The sequence below is a fragment of the Eleutherodactylus coqui genome, chromosome 1 (assembly GCF_035609145.1).
Source record: "Eleutherodactylus coqui strain aEleCoq1 chromosome 1, aEleCoq1.hap1, whole genome shotgun sequence".
Lineage (NCBI taxonomy): Eukaryota > Metazoa > Chordata > Amphibia > Anura > Eleutherodactylidae > Eleutherodactylus > Eleutherodactylus coqui.
This window is the reverse complement of record NC_089837.1, coordinates 179,934,116-179,954,107: the sequence shown is the minus strand read 5'-3', so window position 1 is coordinate 179,954,107 and position 19,992 is coordinate 179,934,116. Positions and strand designations below refer to the sequence as shown.

Below are 19,992 nucleotides of genomic sequence, written 5' to 3'. Positions count from 1 at the left end.
TGTAGTTTCCAAGTTCTATTTTTTGACCCCTTTTTGAATATTGGCACCACATTGTTGATGCCCAATCCAGTGACACAAACCAATGTAGTCAGTATAGAGCCTTTATTTATCTATTTTAATCCTTTGAAAGTGGGTCTGCATTCCTTCCTGGATTAACATGGTGACATTTTGTGGAGAGTTTAGTTTATCACTTTACATCTCATCTGACATCTCATTTTCCTGAATACATTGGAGAAAAAAACAATTTAATAGATGTGCCTTCTCCTCATTACCTTCTACAGTTTTCATTAAACAACCAATGCTTTCAGTATTTATCTTTTTTACTATTTATATAATTGAAGAACAATTTAATAGTTATCTAGCTATAACTTTATTGTAATAAAGTTATATGACGATTTCCAAAAAATGGTTGCGGTATATAATTTTAGCAAAGTGTTCCTAGTTATGTAGATCCCTAATACTATTATTATATCGGCTTTCTAATAAACAGATTACTATCAAGTAAGAGCATTACATATATGGAAAAAGTAAGGGAATTGTCATACTGTAAGTCTGGTAAAAACGGAAACATTCCTGTAATAAAATTTCCTAAGAAAGCCAAAGTGCAGAAACATTTTAGAGACAAGTCTGTCTTGATAAGAGTCATTAAGCAGCAGAAGGTAGGAGGACAATACTGCCTGTTGAAGATTAGCAACTTCTTCAAGATAAGAAAACAATCCGATAAACCATCTTTAGTGTAACATATTTATGTAAAGATTTGCCATTTACTGTAGTATCAGAACACACAGAAGATATATGCCATCTTGTACAACACATATGCCATTCCTATTTATTTAATCAACAGACATAAATGAGCTAAGGATAAAAGTCAATTGAACAGTTTATCTGAGATGTTGATGAATTACACGGGGTAGTGACACACAATTCTCCCTGACAAAAGTGAGAAAAGTACAAAATGTTCCGTGTAAAAGATGTGATGAATGGGACAGGGTTTAGTGGCTTAGATCACCCATTGTTGTGTGCCAGAATCTAATAATGTACATCCTTCTCATATAATAGTAGGCTATTATTAGAAACAATTCAGAAAGTGGCTGGTAAAACTTAAGAAGACAATTAGACCTCCTTTGGGATTTTGTGCTCTGCATCAATTTATAATGCTATTTCCTGTAGATTCAATCATGAAAAGTTCTTTAATAAATTACATTTCTAATTATTATAGATAAAATAATTGTTTCTGGTTCACATAAAATAGAAATTCTACGTAGTAACATGCTTGTTGCTTTGAAAACATATTTGCAGTATTTTTTTCCCATTAGAATCAAGACTACTGTATTTTCCGGCGTATAAGATGACTTTTTAACCCAGGAAAATCTTCTCCAAAGTCGGATGTCGTCTTATCCGCCAGGAATATGCTGTAGAAAAAAAAATTAATACTCACCCCCTACTGCACTGCTGGAGGCTGTCACTCTCTCCTCTATGCCGACAAAGCATTGCTTTCTGGATGCAAGGCTTGAATGCCCCACCTCCAGAAAGCTAATGCTCTGATTAGCTAACTCAGCGCTACGTCAGCCAATGAAAGCCAGCGCTGTGTTAACCAATCACCACCATTCAATGATGTCATTGAATGGCTGTGATTGGTTAACCCAGCACCGGCTTTCATTGGCTGATGCTGTGCTGAGTTAGCCAATCAGAGCATTCGCTTTCTGGAGGCGGGGCATTCAAGCCTCGCATCCAGAAAGCAATGCTTTGTCTGCGTGGAGGAGGGAGCGACAGCCTGCAGCAGCGTCGCGGGAGATGAGTATTGATTTTTTTTCCACAGCTTATTCCTGGCATATATGTCAACAGTTGAGGGTCGTCTTATAAGGCCAGTCATCTTATATGATGGAAAATACGGTAAGTAAATAAAATGCAGCAAAAATGTTAATCCAATTTTAACAAATAATTTGGACTACCACAGACTACAATTTACAATCACATAGTTGACAGGAAAAGAGGCAATATCATTGAAAAGCCAAAACCTGATGCGGAAAACAAAAAAAGAATTGACATGTCACTTTTTTTCTGTGACGCATGTTTCAAATACGTGTCGAGGAAAAACAAGTCATCAAGACAGGGGCATGGTTTCCCATTACAAATCAATGGAACTTGTATTGTCATCAATATTTTAATATGTATTTTGGCATGGAATGTACACCAAAATATGAAGCAAAATGTGCTATGTGAACATTTTTAAAGGATAAGGCAGGTCGATAGTTGGATGAGTGTAATAATAATAATTATTATTATTTTAAAAATCAATAAATGTTTTCAGTATTTAGACAATCAGTGTTTCCCAGTGACATGCACCTGTATTTAAGGGAATAAGTCTGTACACTATAATATATTTTGCAGATGAAACATTCTATTCATAGTGTTTAACAAAACATGATATTCCTCACTTGTGGATTCAGTCCACTTTGTTAAATTAGGCATATTGTTGGTTGAGAAATACAATAAGAAGCCTTGAAGCCAACTTGTGGACTTATGCGATTTTACCAGTGACAGAGCAAGAGATTGTTTTAAAACTGATCACAGGTTTTCATAAACACAGGTGTTCATGAGCATAGAGTTCAAGGCCACAAATAAATAAATACACACAAACAAATAGAGCTGGGTTGATAAAAGCAGAACAATGTGTTTAAAAGATGTTCTGTGCTCCACATTTCCCATTAGAGACCTCTTAAAATTTCCCAAAAGGAAGGGTGAATTGAAGGTATGTTAATTTGTACATTTTGAGCATGCTCAGAATGCAGAACACATGCTCTGGTTGTTCATCAATGCCAGAAACATTTCTTGAGCACATTCTCTAGCTGTTCATTATGACTGGAGCACACCCCATGGAGCATACTCAGATTTTGCTGGCTGTGCTCCATCCAAAAGCAGGGTTGAAAGCAGAGCATCAAGATTGCGGTGCACAGTGAAACACATTTTTTGCAGTTTATACTGGACAGTTGTGCAATATAGAAATGGATGCAGAAGCTGCAAAGCTGTTCCTGTCAAACAAGTATAAATCCAGTAGTCAGTGTAATAATGATTATTTATTGTGTAATTTGATTGCTCTGTACTGAGCAAGGCTAGAATGGAGTGGGTTGGAGTACATCCTCCCTCTACAGGCCGTTCATGATTGCATCATGTCGACTTTAGCATGCCATATAATTCACCTTATGATGTCATGGATTACAATCTAAAAAATGAATATGCCAAGAAGGGGAAAAGGAGGTTGTAAAAAATACATATATTAAATTGTGGTGTGGGTTGGTGTACTTGGCTGGTGCAGGCCCAAAGTTTTGCACAACCCTCCAGCAAAATCAACTTCATGGATTTCAAGATGCTTAAAGAATGTATAGGTCATCAGCATCTTCAGGTCTGCTTATTCAGCTGGATTCTTTATAAACACATTTATGTATAAAGTCTGGAAAATCTGCTGTAAATACACCAGAAAAAAGCTTAGGATGGAGCACATTTTCAATATAATCCAACAATTCAAATATAGCCATAGCTGGTTGATAATGACCACTTATTGGTCTCCCAGGAGGCCTTGGATGAGGGAAAATTCTCTGAGACTCTCCACTAGCTCAATCCACTGCAGGGTGACTGAATATGGCTTGTAGCATCTTACCATCTGGTGTTGCTATAGGGTATCTTCCTATGGAAAAATCTAGTAATGACAGTCCCATGCTCAAGATGTCTGACTGCATAGAATAACTTGTGCCTTGCAAGAGTTGGGCATGGAGTTTATGAGTTGCCCACTGATGCCAAAGTCACACAGTTTAATCTCCCCTTAAGAATTCACCAGTATGTTACATGGTTTGACAATTCTTTACATGATCTGGTGTTTTTCTCTCAGGCAAGCACGCCCCCATTGAACTACAATGCTTACTGTTCATAGAATTTCCCTGGTATACATCCGGCTACTTTAAGAAGTTGTTCCAGAGATCTTTCATCCATGCATTCTATGCAGATCCATCACTGTAAAAAGCACCATAGAACCCAACAATATATGGAACGTTGCACACATGAAGGACTTGTAGCTCTCTACTAATCTGATTTGGGATTGCAGCCTTGATTTCTAAGTAAATTAGAATGCATGCCATTGATAGGTCCAGATGGCCTCTGATGAACTTTTATTCATTTATCATCATTCCTCCATTTCCTGCCCACAGCTCACATATTTATTCAATGTCATCATCTTTTAGTTCTCCAACATTTGCTTTTTGTGTAAGAAAAGGTTCCAGATGCCTTTCTCTGTTGATCATCTAAATCTAGATCCTCAAGTATTTATGGAGATTTGTCAGATTTGCCTCTGATGATCCATCATTTATTGGAGAACGTGCTTGAACTATTGTTGGTGCTATGCTCAGTGCAGGTAAATTCTGCTTCTTTTTAGTTGGCATGTTACCACCCAGGCTGTTTCTCTTACTTCTGTGTCAGGCCGCATCCATAATCTGCTGACTAGATAAGGCCGCAACTACAGAATATGGCTGAGGTCTACTCCATCTGCAACTCACGCATAGTAATCTTTTTATTAGTTATAAAAGCTCCATTAATTTAAGGGCTGTACATAAGAAAAAGGATTTTAAATACATTACATACAACAACAAATACAATAAACATACTTATATAGAAGAAGAGATGGCATTGTCTGCCAGGGTTCACAATTTACAAGAGAATACAGGAGACAATAATGGAGGGTAAAAACTGCTCATATGGTAGGGTGCTTTTTAGGTTGCTTTTAAAAGTTTTAAAGGTGGGGAAGATTTTGGGGTAGCAAGTTACAGAAATGGAGGAAATCTTCAAGCTGATTGTTCAAAAAGCAGATAAAGGGTATCAGGAGATTAGGTCAGATGTGTGGAGGGAACAGGTTATGTTCAGACTTGTACAATATCGCATAGATAATATTTTGAATTGTATTATATGGGCAATTAGAAGCCATAGCAAGCGCCAAAGAAATCTTCGGTGTGCTACATCTGTGTGTTTATTGCGCCAAACATTTGTTCAGTGCCTTAAGGCTTATTTAGACATAATAATTATTGCTCAAAATTCGTTCAAAGGCCATCTTTTGACCGATAATAGTTGTGTGTAAATGTGCACCATCGTGCACTTTTCGTGCACTATTCGTTCATCCCTGGCCTTAAGCAAGCTTAAAGTCAGCGATGAGCCTTATCAGCACTGCACGCGGAGTTCTCAGCGGGATACCGCTGATAGTATTCTTTCAGCTGGTATCCCGCTTGGAGTTCTCAGTGGGATACCACTGACAGCTCCAAGAACAAAGCAGCTGTTTGCAGATAACAGCGCTCCTGCTGTCATTTGCATACAGAAGAAGCCTTCATTTACACGCTAATAAATTCTTAATAGTTAATTAGCTACTTAAGAGTTTATGCAAAGTGATCGCTCAAAACTGTCACTCAAATTGCCATTTGAGCGAATTTCGAGTGATCATCTTTCAGTGTAAATGGGCCTTTACCCTATTTGAAATATGTGGTCTCATGAGTTGAGGCCATATCCCAGGAGTAATGGAGCACAGAAACAACAGAGGGGTAAGGAGACCAGTCCATAGAAGATTAGGTAGGTAAAGGTATATTCCCTGGTGCAAGCACCAGGTTATGACTGACTCCTAGGCCAGATTATGACGTTTTCTTTGGCAGACTATTTTTGTGGGGTGGTTTGCCATTGCCTTCCCCAGTCATCTTAGGAACCTAGGAGATTAGCAGCCTATGTCTATTCTCCTATCTACCTTAACACTTGTATACTGCTCAAGCTGAGGGAAATAATTCACAGTAGTGAGTACTCCCAACTGGGGAGCATCTGGCAGCTGCCAGTTACACCTGAAACGCTGAGATAGGCGCTTGGTGCCGCTGTTATAGGCAGATAGAAAGGCAAGAACTGATCTTTGTAATTAGGAGTCTAGATAGGATGTGCTATATTCACTCTATTGCTAGCCAATGCTAGTGAATGCACTGTAGAAAGTTACTACAAGGATGAATGGGAGAGATGTGCTGATGAGATGTTGGAGCACATAGATTTAATGATGACAAGCTATTAAAGGTCATCAGCTCCCTTCATGTTATAGAAGCCTAATTGATAAATAGACCACTGACTTGTTAATATAGGCAGTGATATATATAGTAGGTGACAGCATAAGGGCTTTACTTTCCTCCATAACTAGAGAGGGGCCATTATAAATCCGTTTACTGCATTGCCAGACAGTGATCTAAGTACAGTTAAAATGTGTTGGATCCATTCTCAGGGTATATTTGCACTGTGATATCTATATATGGGGCTCTTTGTGCCTAAAGTCACACTATAGCGCATTTTCTCCACCTGGATAGAGTACCCTCTCTCTCCTCTGATTTTTGCTGATGTGATATAGGTTGGAAATATCTAGGGGATAACACTATTATTTGTTGTGTGTCCATATGTGTATAGTGACTAGGGCACAGGGTCTTTTAAAGTATTTAAATAAAATTAATATTTTATTTTTATGTATTTACCCACTTTCTCAGTAATTTAGGATATGAGATAAAGTGAGGTTGGCGGAAGTCATGTCACTACATCTAATGATTATAAAGCTTCATGAGGGCCCAATCAAAAGTCACAGTTCAAAATTGATCATAGAGCTAAGTAAATCTGACTCCATAGTTGCTTAAGGACAGCACAAGTCCACCAGAGATGTAACAGTAAACGAACTTGTCTATGGCACCTTCAGCACAAACTATAAGTTCTATAAAATATTTTAGACAACTGGTAGGGTGTTAAGTACCACCTGTATAAAAGCTTTCTTGTAAATTCCAAATGATTAGCATGGTGCTCACTTGGTATGCAGTAAGCCAATGATCATCAGTAAAGGTAGCCTGGAGTTCTCTTTCCAAGTTTCTTCTAAAAACGGGGAGGAGAGAGTTACAATTAAGATAAAGTGCTGCATAGGCTTGTGTTATACACTTGATGCAGCTTTGGGGATTAGAAAAAAAGGTTTCTTATAAGGTAATAGGTGGGCACTCTGTAAGGTTTAGCAATGAAATAAAATGCCACAATTGAAGGTATTTATAGAATTTTCCATGTGGTAATTGAAATAGGGGGCATAATTGCAGGGGGAAAAAAAGCATGCATGAACCTTCCATGAGAATTAGATCTCCTACTGTTAATATGCCGTTGAGGTACCAACTTCTAAGGTCAATATCAGGGATAACATATGAGATGACATCCAGAGGAATATTTGCAGGTCTAAATGGGAGAATATTAAAATTGGAAGATAATCGTTTCCATAAGTTAATGGACGCAGTGATAGTAGGGGAGTGAAAAACAAGGGTATTCCTAGCTAGCTTCAAAGTCCGTAACAATGACAAAATTTTAGAAAAAAACAGTAATATTTTCCTTCTTTATCAACCCAATGCTTAACAGAGTTGTTCAACCACTAACTCCATAGTTGGTCTAGTAGTGAGGCCAGATGCTAATTCTTCACATTTGGGCAACCTAATCTGCCTTGCAAGGGACTAAGATACATTATAATAAATAAGCATATAATCTTCACTTCTGATTCTTACAAATAAAACTCACAAGCAATTTTTGAATTCTTGTCAGACCAACATTGGAACTGAGAATGGGGAGATTGTGAAAGAGGTAAAGTACATTGAATGAATGAAACTTTATATATGTAATTGTAATGCTGATATATAAGTAAGTGATTAAAATATCAGGGATAAGGATAACTGAACACTTGAGGGAACACAATATATAACCCATCCATGAGATCGGTAATCTAGCATAGTTTTTAAATATCTGCATGTAAAGTAGATAATAGATCATTACAATAAATGGTTCCTAATTTGGTGATAGGGAAGTTAAGTATTATACCTAAATAGGGATTTTCTGCTGATGGGGAAGAGTAGAGGGCCATAATGGAGGTACATAGAAAGTAATCAAGGCCAAATTTAAAGAGTACCTCTTTAAGATAACCCCAATGGACTCGGTTGAACGTCTTCATCGCATCCAAGTTGAGGAGCAGAGAAAGCTTTCTCTGAGCTGTCACCTCAAAAATAATGTTTATAAACAGACGGTTACCATCAATTGTTTGTTGACCTTTAATAAGGACTTCCCATAGTGAGAAGCTAGAAGCTTGGCATATAGCTAAATGTTTGTATTCAATAGTTAACCCTTTGCTATCCAATTTTGGATTCAGGGTTTCCTAGGGGGCTTTCTCTTTCTTCCATTTTACAGTGGCGCTATCTGCTGGCTAGAGCCAGTACTGCAGTATGTGTCATGCCAGAGAGGCCCACGACAACAGAGCGGCCAGTAATATACAGTAAGAATACCCTGCCGGACGTCTTCCGACATCGGAAGCTGTACAGCCTTCAATCAAAATGTCTTTAGACGTCAGACAGTGGATTGGAAAGGGTTAAATATGGCAGAAATTAGTTGGTTGGTCTAGGGTTTTACCAAATTTTGGTAAGGTAATAATAAGGATTCTCAACATCAACATTTTGTATGAGATGGTACCTTCATTTACTATTTCATTGAAAAGTTTACAAAGCTAAGTGGCTAAAGTGAGTTTATTGGACTTATAATATTCATTGGTAAGACCTTCAGTGCCAGGAGTCTTATTGGATGTAAGGGTCCTTATGGCTTTCAGAATCTCAGTAGTGTTAAAGTGTTGAAATGGGTCATTAAGCTGGTTTCAGGAAAATTTAAGGAGGTCTTGTTTTGTTAAGAAATAAAGAAATTCCCAAAGTAGTTATTTGTGGGGTAGAACTGTCATTAGCCAAGTTGAGATTTGCTGTAATCTGCTAGTGTATTGGTAGTACCTTGCTTTGTCATTTGTAGTGTTATAGAGGAAAAGAATGCACATTTTAGTGGAGCAAATTTCAGCTTATTTTGCTAGCAAGGCTACTGGTTTATTGCCAGACCAGTAATGCAGAATTTGCAATTTATGCAAGGCTAACTCATGCTCATACATATTTAGCTGGTGAAGAGATAAAATTTCCTTTAGCTTGACACTTAATGTGATGTGATATTACAATGTGCCATGGTATTAGGGTGGTTTATTTACACTTTATATTGCTTTTCCAATGGGTTTTGTTGTGTTAAGATAAGAGGACAATATGATATGATAACTTTTGCTCTATGCTATTACAATAAAGCTAAAATTTGCTGAAAATGTATATAATATAATTTTGGTATCACTGTAATCATAATGACTCACAGTATACAAGTTACATAATTTATACATCATGGTGAGCACCATAAAGACAAAATCCAAAAAACAATGGTGGAATCGCTGTTATTTCATCATGTGCCCCCCCCCCCTTCCCCATATCAGTAATAGTTATACAATACTTTGTACTCCAAAATTACAGTTTCTCACACAAAACTGAACAAAAGTTATGGCTTTTGAGAAGTGAAGTAGTGTAGATGACAAAAGCCCAAAAATCATTGCATCCTTAAATGAACTGTCCAGGAATTCAACAAAAATTGTTTACCCTACGGTAATAGTGCCCCCTTTGTGGCACCTGTCACCATTATACTCTGCCTGCTGGTAGTAGTGCTGGTTTTTTACACGTCATAGCGTCTGGCCAGCAGTGTGCCTCTTCAGTTCTTCTCCTATCTGTTGTTCCTCAGTGTTGAAGAAACCAGAGAGTAGGAGTAAGAGTCTGTCTGCTGGGTGTCATTATCAGACGTACCTGCTAGCAACAGACAGAACACTTTGACTATTTATGCTGCTAGTTATCAGGGCCAGCAGAATGATCTAGTAAGCTTTTGTTCACTCAGCTAGATATCAGGGCATGAAGAATGACGTATTAGTGTCTGGTGCATCCTGCTGCTAGTTATTAGGGCAGTTAGAATTATCTACCAAACTCTAGTCTATTCAGCCAGGTGAAGATTGACTTAAGGTCCTTTTACATGCAAAGATAATCTTTCAAACTGTCAAAAGATTTAGCGATCTATTTGCATAAAATGTTAATGGCCATTAACACTGTATCATCTCCAATCACATGAGTTGTTCTAGAGCAGAAGAACAAGAAAAGGAGAAGAAAAGCAGCAGAAGAAATGAAGAGTAGCGGTTGTGGGGAATTCCCTATTTGGAGGAACAGAGACCGCTGTCTGCAGACCTGACACCTCATGAGAGGTGTGCTGTCCTCCAGGTGCACAAATTAAAGATGTGTCTGATAGGCTGTCAAGACTCTTCAGTCCTACAGAACACCAACCATTCCTACTAATACATGTAGGGACAAATGACACTGTCAAAAAGGACCTTGCAACTGTCTACAGAGACTTTGAAAACCTCGGAAAGAAGGTGAAGGAACTAAGAGAACAGGTAGTCTTCTCATTCATTCTCCCAGTGGATGGCCATGGAATAAGAAGATGGAACAGGATTCTAGAAGTGAACAGCTGGCTACGTCAATGGTGCTATCAGCAAAGATTTGGATTTCTAGACCATGGAGTGAATTACCTATGTGATGGACTGCTTGCTAGAGACGGGTTGCACCTTACAAAAGCAGGTAAGCATATATTTGGTGGGCGCCTTGCTTCACTTATTAGGAGAACTTTAAACTAGAACAATATGGGAAAGGAAGTGAGAGGCCAGGTAAAAATATACAGCTAATTAATTCATTTGTGAACCTTGCTATTAGAAGTGGAAAGAAAGGACAAAGACAAAAAATTCAGAATGCAAGTAGAGGAGCTAGAGACATCAATCACAAACTAAAATGTTTTTACACAAATGCACAGAGCATGGGAAACAAACAAGGATTGGAGCTCCTAACTCAGGAAGATCCCTTTGAAAGCAGTGGTTTGTTGCAACCCCTGCCTTATAATTTTCGGAGAAGGGCTTGAAATATAAGCCCTTACCTGAAAATCATCATGAACTGGTTAAAAAAAGAAAAAAAAATTACTCAGCTCTCCGCCGCTCAGACGCGTCCTCCGGCTGGCTCCCCGACACTGCTGTCCAGCACTTTCAGCAGGCGGAAATTTAAAAATTCCTGCCTCCTGAAAGGGCTGTGCTGATTGGCTGAGCACTCAGTCAATTACAGGCAGCGCTTAGCTATTCATTAAGCGCTGCCTGTAATTGGCTGAGCACTCAGCCAATCAGCACAGCTTGACAGCTGTGGCAGAAGTTTACCATGCTGTCCCATAGCTTTCAATGGGTTCGGCGCTGTATCCACCCCAGAGCATGCTCGGATAAGAATGCAGTTGCTCGAGAAGAGCGAGGCTCGCTCGAGTAACTGACTTATCCGAGCGTGCTCGCTCATCTCCAATTACAAGGCAAAGACTGTATTATTAACCACGAAGTACAAGATTCTGAGTATATTAACCCCTAGGTTTCAAACACTGTCTGCACTTACAACTGATCTCAGCATACAGTACCAGATGCAAGATGTTCTAGCAAGAATCATGCCAAATATTAAAAACAGTTTGTAAATACTGCAATATATCCTCAGTATGGGGCATTCATTTCTTAAAAGACAAGTCCCAGACTAGACTTAGGTAAAAGTTCTTTCAGGCCGCTTGTACACAAACGGGTCGTAATCCGATCTTGACTGCTGCCGGCGTCCGCGCATACCTGTCACTTTTCTTTATAATCTGTACTGCGGGTGGACCTAGTGGCTCGCTGTTGGACATGTGCAGTACTGGGTTTTTTTAATATTTTTTTTTCCTGTGTCATCGTTAGGCGATGATGCAGAACCCACAACTTGTCTGCAATGTCAATTGCGGTCAAGCTGTGGGTTGGACGTCTTCCATTGACTTCAATGGAAGCCGTTTGTGCAGACACCACACAAAAATAGAGCATGCTGCGATTTTTCCTCTGCTCGCAGAAATCGAAATTCGCTCCCGCAAGTGTGCAGGAAGAAGATATTTTTCATAGCATGTTATGAATAGTATTTGCTGCGGAACTGCTGTGCGGATGCCTACTGTAGATTCTGCAATGCAGGTAGCCTTAGGCAGTAAATGTTGTGTATGTATTATTTTTCAAAGGCATTTCCTACTGTACTACATACTGTAAAAGCAAAGTGCATAAAATGAGAAGTCTGGGACGAGAGGAAAATATATGTACAAATGTGACAAATGCAGCAATGATCATGCCTCCACGCTACAATGTGGGTGTAGCGTACCTTTGCTTTATGCATATTGCAATGGTACATCATATATACACTATTACCATAGCACACAAGGGATGCAGGTTGGCACTGGTGCATTTATAAACTTGGTTAACAACTGTCTCAGTGAATAAATGAAGAGGAAGGTTATTAATGGTATAAACTAAGATTGGATCACAGTTACCAATGGGATGCCATAGGAGTCAGTATTGGGCACTACTGTTGAACTAAAACAGTAGAACCCTGTTTTGGGTAGAACTTTGCTAAAAGTTCGGTTCGGCAAGAGAATGACTATTGGGCAGTTTGTCTCCACTGAATCTGCTAATAGAAAAAGAAGGAAAAAGAAGAAGGTTAAAAGAAGAAGAGAAGAATAAAAAAAAAAAGGAAAATGAAGGAGGAAAATTCTTTTTACTTCCTCTCCTTTTTCCTCCTACTTCTTCTTTTTCTTTCTATTTTTCCTCTTTCCCTTCATTAACTTTGCTTGAAAAACAGTTCTTGAATACTTGTATATACTCCTAGGAGACCTAGGAGTTATAAATGACTGTTAGGGCTCTTTAACAGTGTTATATGCCACTATTTAGGTGTGTTAGTGAAGTTTCAGTTCGATTTGAGCTAGTTGGAACAGGAGCAAACTTTTTGCTGAAATTTGGCAACCCGGTGGAACTGAACTTTTCAAAAATTTGCTCATCACTATTGGGCACTCTTCTTTTTGATATGTGTATGGGCTTACAGAATAAATTATTAATATTTACAGATGACACTAAGCTCTGTAAAATACGTAACACAGAGGAGTACTGTAATACTACAGAAGGATTTGGGGAAGCAGGAGGCTTGGGTAGGGAAATGGCAAATTAAATTTAATGTGGATAAATATAAGGTTATGCACATTTACTGAGGAAAGAAGTTATATAATTATGTCCTGTGTTTCCCTGAAAATAAAACACTATCTTATATAAATTTTTGCCTTAAAAGAGGCACAGTGCCTTATTTTCGGGGGAGGGGCTTATACTCACCTGGTCTGCGACGTCCCAGTGCCTCGTGCTGCTGGTCTTCGGCGACAATATGGAAGTCTGCAGTTACCTCCGTGCTGAGATATCCTCTTCTTTCTAGTTACAGGGATTTGAATTCCCCTCCTTCAGCAAAGTGAGAGGTGTGATTGGATCGAGCACCAGCCAATCACATCCAGCGCTTGATGAGCCAATCACAGCTATTCAGTGATGTCATTCACTGAATGGCTGTGAATGATCGAGTGCCGGCTCTGATTGGCTGGTGCTCAATCCAATCACAGTGCTCGCTTTGCTGGAGGTGGGGTATTCAAAGCCCCGTCACCAGAAAGAAGAGGATTTCTCAGCACTGAGAACTCGGCAGCTTGCCGCAGTGCCGGGGACCATCATCGTGGACCAGGTGAGTATTGATGGTGTTTTTATGTACTTTAGCCAGGACTTATTTTCAGGGGACAGCTTATATTTCAAGCCTCTTCTGAAAACTGTGGTAGGGCTTACTTTTGGGGAAAACCGTATTAAATAGGAAAAACAAAAGCTGCCACTGACAAATACTTGTGGATATTGCTGGACAGTAAACTTTAACATCCAGAGCCAGGCAGCTTCTTGCAAGGCAAATAAAATCATAGGATGTTTCAAAAAAAGGTATAGATGCTCATGACAAGAAAATGTGCAGTGTCCCATAGGGAGACTCTGGAAACCTGACACACGTACAGGAGCTGGGAAGGTATAGTGCTGACTTGCCATGGTGGCACTTACCATGCTCCACCCCAGAGGGACACACGCAGCCAATGCCAGGGTAGCACTGCAACCCAACTCGGACACCCCTTGGATAGGGAATGCTCAACAAACTGGATAACAGAGGTATGATTGTCACGCGTGATACCACCGCTCCTAAAAACACCGGTATGACCCTCGGCAGATAAGTAATTCAGCCACAGACAGTTTTTGGAGTTCCACAGGTCTCTGGGAAATGGTCAGAGCCCGGCTTAACTTTTACTTGAATGGCTGACAATCAATAGAAGGCAATTCAAGCATAGACCTCACAGTGCAGGTAAAATTAATGAACTCTATATATACTTGACTCGCAATACCTCCACCCAGCCTAAGAGATGCGTGGATGTGACAGACAAAAAGGGTGTATCTTTACACGGTGGTCCAGACTTCAGACGGCCGCGTAGGAAATCAATTAAGCAGATAGTACCTCAGCACTGGGCCTTGCAATACTCAACAAACTTACTGATGCTCTCTCTTCTGTCTTTCTCTCTCTGGGGCTCACTCCATTAGCATTTGCTCACATGCATAGCAGGAAGTGTCTCCTTTTCTTCCATGCTTCAGTACATGAGGACTGAAGTTGTTCTAATGTGCCCAGACCTCTTGTACCACCAAACTCCTGAAGACATGGACTCCTTCCCACTCTCAATCAGTCCCTTTTATAAATCCTCTCATACCACGTGACATGACATAACTTGATACATTTGCATGCAGGCTTTGAATTTTATTAGAGATTAACCCCTCAAGCACTGCAACACTCACACTGGAAATGACAAGACAGTTTTGCACAGTGCATCAACACAAGACATACATGTATGACATTTATGGAGGGGACCGGAATGAAGTACTGGATCACTACACATGAAAATAACTTCTGCACTTGTAAATCTTAAAACCTGCTTGAAGAACACTGGGTGATATGGATTCAGTAACCCAAAAGTTCCCGACCAATCATGTTGTCAGGATCAGCAGATATATAACCACCAAGCCACAGACTGGTTTGGCTTCGGGCCAAATCCTGAGGTGACACATGATATAACCCTGGACTTCACCCTTTAAACTTACCAGTGGTGATGTGGGATTCACTAGGGCCTCCAGACCTTTACTTTAGATCTAAAGTTCTAAAGTTCTCCAATGGACTTAAGTCACTTTCATTTTAATGACCTTTATCTTTTTTTTATAGCAAAACCAAAGACCCACTACAACCAACTTGCTTCCAGGGAAAAATTAATTTCCCAAGCTCCATTAAGATACTCAATATCACTGTGCAGTGCTTTACAGGTTACAAATGTCACATGGTCACTTATTTTATTGAGAAAAAATGAATTTAGGGAAACATGTATTTACATTCTTAAGTCTACAATAAAATATGCATGTTGGAATTTCTCTTTAAAAGTTTAATTTGCCTTATGTGTTATAAATCTTCAAGGAATTGTAATAATTTACATTAAAACCATTGATACATTTTTTTTGCAAAACCATACACAGCTGCATTGTATGCTTATAAAGTGGGAGAAGCCCATAAGCAGCATGCAGTAGATAGAACATTCATTCCGGAATGTATAGGACAATACTCTAAAGTACCACCTAGTGGTCAAAATATAAACTGCAGCAATATATGTTTTCTGCATAAAAATTGCAAAGAAATCTGAATTGATTAGGTTACTTAACACATATTTTATGCAAATAAAGAATGGATTTGAAAAGGCATTTCTCATCTCACAGCAGGGGCTTCCAGCCTGTACTTGAACCTAAATATACAGCTCCCTCGTGGAGCCATAATACGCTAATGTGGAACTGGCATTAAAATCTCAGGCAATGAATTGCTGCAGACAATTATGAAGTATGACAACATGAATTGCTTATCTTCAATCACAAATGTCCTGAACATTCCTTTGTGTGTGCTGCAATTAACCTAAATATGTGCCTTCATTATAGAGAATGCATGTAAACTGCTGAATGGAATATGCCTCTTCTCTATGGGCAGGTTATTTCTCATTACAATCATGCAGAAAACAAAACATAGACTGATTATTAAAAAACAGTTTTGACAAAAGTATTATTTTTGATGTAGAATCATAATATGATACATAAATGTTTCTAATGCATATTTGTAAGATTCATCTAATCCTACTCATACAGTATGAACATGAACACACCAAGGCACTGATTTGGCATATAAGAAGTTACCTTGTTTATTCATACCCTATCTCTGGAGTCTTTCTAATAGGCATCACATGTTTTTGTTAACACTTGTCATGTCTTAAAATGAGGAGTGATAGATCTGTAAACCTATTTTCAATGGAGAAAGCAATCTAATAGAAATGTTTCTTCTCTAACAAGCACTGTCAAGGTGGCTGCATTTATCAGTGAAATATAAATTAGGACATGGTGAAACGCTAGTAGGTAAAATGCAGAATATACAGTGCCTAGACATGGTTACTTTGTAAGTCCGCATCGTCATTGCACGCATGTTGGTTGCTAAGTATTGCAAGAAATATGAGCAGCAGTACAGTCTGTACAACAGCTCGCCACCCAGTGGCCGTCCACAGAACACTCAGTATCAATAGCCTTATTCATTTCTGCTTCTTAGCTTCAGTTTGCAGCACAGTAAATGCTCTGTGCACAGACAGTCTTCTCTAAAATCAAGAATTGTTACAGCAATGCCACAAGAAGAACGTACAATAGCGATAATTATAAGAGTGAATTTACTGATAAACTTACCGTAATGAAGGTAAAAAAAGGCCTAAATTTTTATAAAATACAGCTCCAAGTACGTATACTGTAGATTCATCCAAATCTAGAAAATAAATGTGATATTACATTACTTTTATATTTTGTATTGAATCAGTTATTTAGGCTTAATTATTAAAGGGGTTTTCTGACATTGGAAAAAAAAATCACAGGAAGGCATTTAAAGGTGTAAAATAAAAAAAATAAAAAAAACCTACAATCATCTTTCTGATGGCCTCCCCATCCATTGCTGCTGCTCTGGTTTTAGATGGTCTGATCTTGGAAGCGATCTTGGAAGCAGCTGCAGCAATCACTTACCTTTCATTGCTCACTTGACTGCTCAGCCAGTCACTGGCCTCAGCAGTCACATTCCATTCATACACAGGTGCCTGCTGAGGCCTGTGATTGACTAAATGGACAGGTGAGCAATGCATGGCATGTGACCAGTGCAGAAACTCCCAGAATCGTACTACCTTTGACCGGAGCAACTGTGCTAGAAAGGTTAGGCCATTCAGTAAGGTAAAAATGGCTTTTTTTCTATTGTACATCTTTATCTGTAAGTCTAAGAGCATCCAGTCATAGATTAATGATACAGCACCAACAGGGATGAAATGCCACTGCGATTGGCCATTACATAATGCTGCATAGTGTTCATTTTAAAAAAAGCACCGAGAACTACTGCAGGGGAAACGTCAGCATTATAAAGCATCAGACTTGCTAAGGCAGGCAAATAACTAGGGGGCTTTCTAGACAAGGGCCTCAGGGGCTGAACAGGAACCACTCTGGTTTGGTCAGGGTATTTAGTTAGAAGGCATGTTCACCAATATGAATCCCACCCCTGTATAAGAAAAAGTCTAATTACAACTCTGACTAAAGTAACTTCATTGCAAACTGAAGCCCATATTTTCAATTTTGGAAACCTACTTTTAAAGGGGTTTTCCAGTTAAATACTAGTGATGACCTTTCATCAGGATAGGTCATCAATAGTTGATCGGCTGGGGTCTATCGCTCGAGACCCAGACTGATCAGCTGAATGGGCGAATGCGATCAGCGCCAAAATAACACAGATGGGTTGGAGCTGAAGCCTCCACGCTGAACTCCGTGTAGTGGCTGGTGCTTGTAACTGCAGGCACGGCTCTCATTGAAATCAATTGGAGCCGTGCCTGCAGTTACAAGCGCTGGCCACCACACAGGATGTCGTCGCAAAGGTGTCTGATCCAAATACACAGGGGTCGGTGCAGAAACATCTGCACCGACCTCCCATGTAGTGGCTGGCGTTTGTAACTACACACAATGATTTCAATGACAGTGATTTCAATGAGAGTGAAGTAAAACTGAGGTATATTATGTTAAATTATAGTGAGTTGTACCTTTACCAATTGCGTTCTACCACCCATTAAATTGTTTAGCAGCAAAGGCTGTGGAGACAACCACTCCATGCAGCTTCCATGAGGATTAAGATTGGGGCTACTTCACTATGGGCAATGTAAACCTGTGCATAATAGTAAATGAAAAAGTAATAACTAGTGTATCACAGTGGTCCTCCTGACCAGCGACGCAGAAGATGGGGAGCTCTAATTTTTTTTCTTTGAATACCCCTATTTAGCAGAGTATTCTTCCATTAGTTATTGAAATTATTTGGTTAGCAGAAAATACAATGGGATTCAATTAGAATTGTAATGTTAGGGCAAACAAAAGTCCATGTCACCCTTTCCCTGAGACAGGGGGACAGACAGGAGACTCGCAGATCATTCTCTGCTGGCTGCTTGCCCCTTTATGCCTCCCTTTGTTTTGCATACAGACTAATATGGCAGCTGTAAATTCAGTATTCCTGACTCTAATTCAAATGACAGCAAGTCCTTTTTCTTGAGAAGAAACAGAGTTTAGGTTAATCAGTAGAGGGGTTAGACTTTAACCCTTAAGGGGTTTAAGAGTAGAGTTTTGCTTACAAACAGCAGCAAACTGTGTATGCAACATCACAGGCCATGGCGGGAGATTAAAGCTCCTGCTTCTGCAATCAATCAGAAGCAGGATGGGTTGTCAGCTGTTAATCACAGTTGAGAACCCAAAGGAGAAGGCAGGAGGGGTTTGTAACCCCTTCTGCCTTCTCCTTTCTCCAGTACACAGCGCTCAATGAGTGCTATGTATTAAGAAGTGAAAGTGGAAGTATAATTTCCATTATGCTAGCCTACGGTCACATGACCACCGGGATCCCCTGGCACAGCAGAGCTACAGGGTCCTAGCAGACCCTGATCAACTCTGCTAGTGACTATTGTCACAACGGGGATGTTTTTTCCTGTAACTGGGGCTCCTATGGATGCTCCAGCGACAGTAGAAAAGTGGCAAATATAAGAAAACAAAAAACATGTGAATGTTCCCCAGAGGTCCTATATAACGTCATGGGGGACATATATGGTAAAAAAAAACTACATAAGTAAGTAAAAGAAAATGACAGAATAAAATAAAAATATATACATAAAATACCATACAAATTACATATCAAAATGTCCGAAACAAAATGAGGAACCCATTCCTATACTTTATTTTAGCATAAATATACTAATTTAAAAAAAAATAACTATAAATGTTAAAAAAAAAACTGTTGAAAAAATATTTAAAAAATAGCCCTATATGTCACGGAAAGAAAAAACACAGCAAAAATAATTTTGGTAGATGTCTGGTCCTTAAGGTACAAAACAGCATAGTCCATAAGGGGTTAAATGTTGGTCTTAATAAATTTCCCCCTTGATTTTTTGTGACACATTCCCTTTAAATCTGTGACAGATTACTAGCATTCCAGGGACATCACTGGTACCAGTTCAGGGCCCAAAGAACCATTAGCCTATCCCTGCTTGTTGCTACTGAGATATCATACTTTGAACATTTAAAAAGTATCTAAATTTACTCTACGCATTTAATTCACTTTATTTTATCACTAAACTGCATTAAAGGTTTGTACCTGATGGCATTGGAGTAAAGATGTTTTTTGGTATGACCACCTTGTCCTCTGAATTCCTTGCCCAGTCTACCATGCCTTTTCTGCCTCTCATGGGGAAGGTGATATCTGTTAGCACTGATGATGCCGGCAGCTTTTGGATGCTGGCCACTGAGAAGAAGAGAGAGTTTAATGAGCAACATTTTATTCATTTTAGCCTGTTATACAACAGATTATTTTCCAGCTTAAATGCCCCAAGTAAACTAGCAATGAAAGAATGCATCCATCTGCCATCTAAAACTGTTTATTTCACATTTTCATACAAATTCAGCAAATAACATAAATATTCAATGTGTCTTATCTTTATCTAGTTTAAATATGTTGGTTTATGTGTGAACGTCGCATATACTTGTGTAAAACT

At 39.1% G+C, this 19,992-nt stretch overlaps 1 protein-coding gene and 1 pseudogene across 1 annotated transcript in view; both read right to left on the bottom strand.

Moving 5' to 3' along the window:
• ADGRB3 (adhesion G protein-coupled receptor B3) overlaps window positions 1-19,992 on the bottom strand; it is a 918,092-nt gene that overhangs the window by 364,159 nt on the left and 533,941 nt on the right. Inside the window, exons 12-13 of the mRNA XM_066604215.1 lie at window positions 19,596-19,742; window positions 16,628-16,703 (exon numbers count right to left, since the gene is read on the bottom strand). Of these exons, the coding sequence (XP_066460312.1) occupies window positions 16,628-16,703; window positions 19,596-19,742 (223 nt within the window). The remainder of the gene's footprint in view (window positions 1-16,627; window positions 16,704-19,595; window positions 19,743-19,992) is intronic.
• LOC136611152 (dual specificity mitogen-activated protein kinase kinase 2 pseudogene) lies at window positions 3,278-4,433 on the bottom strand (annotated as a pseudogene).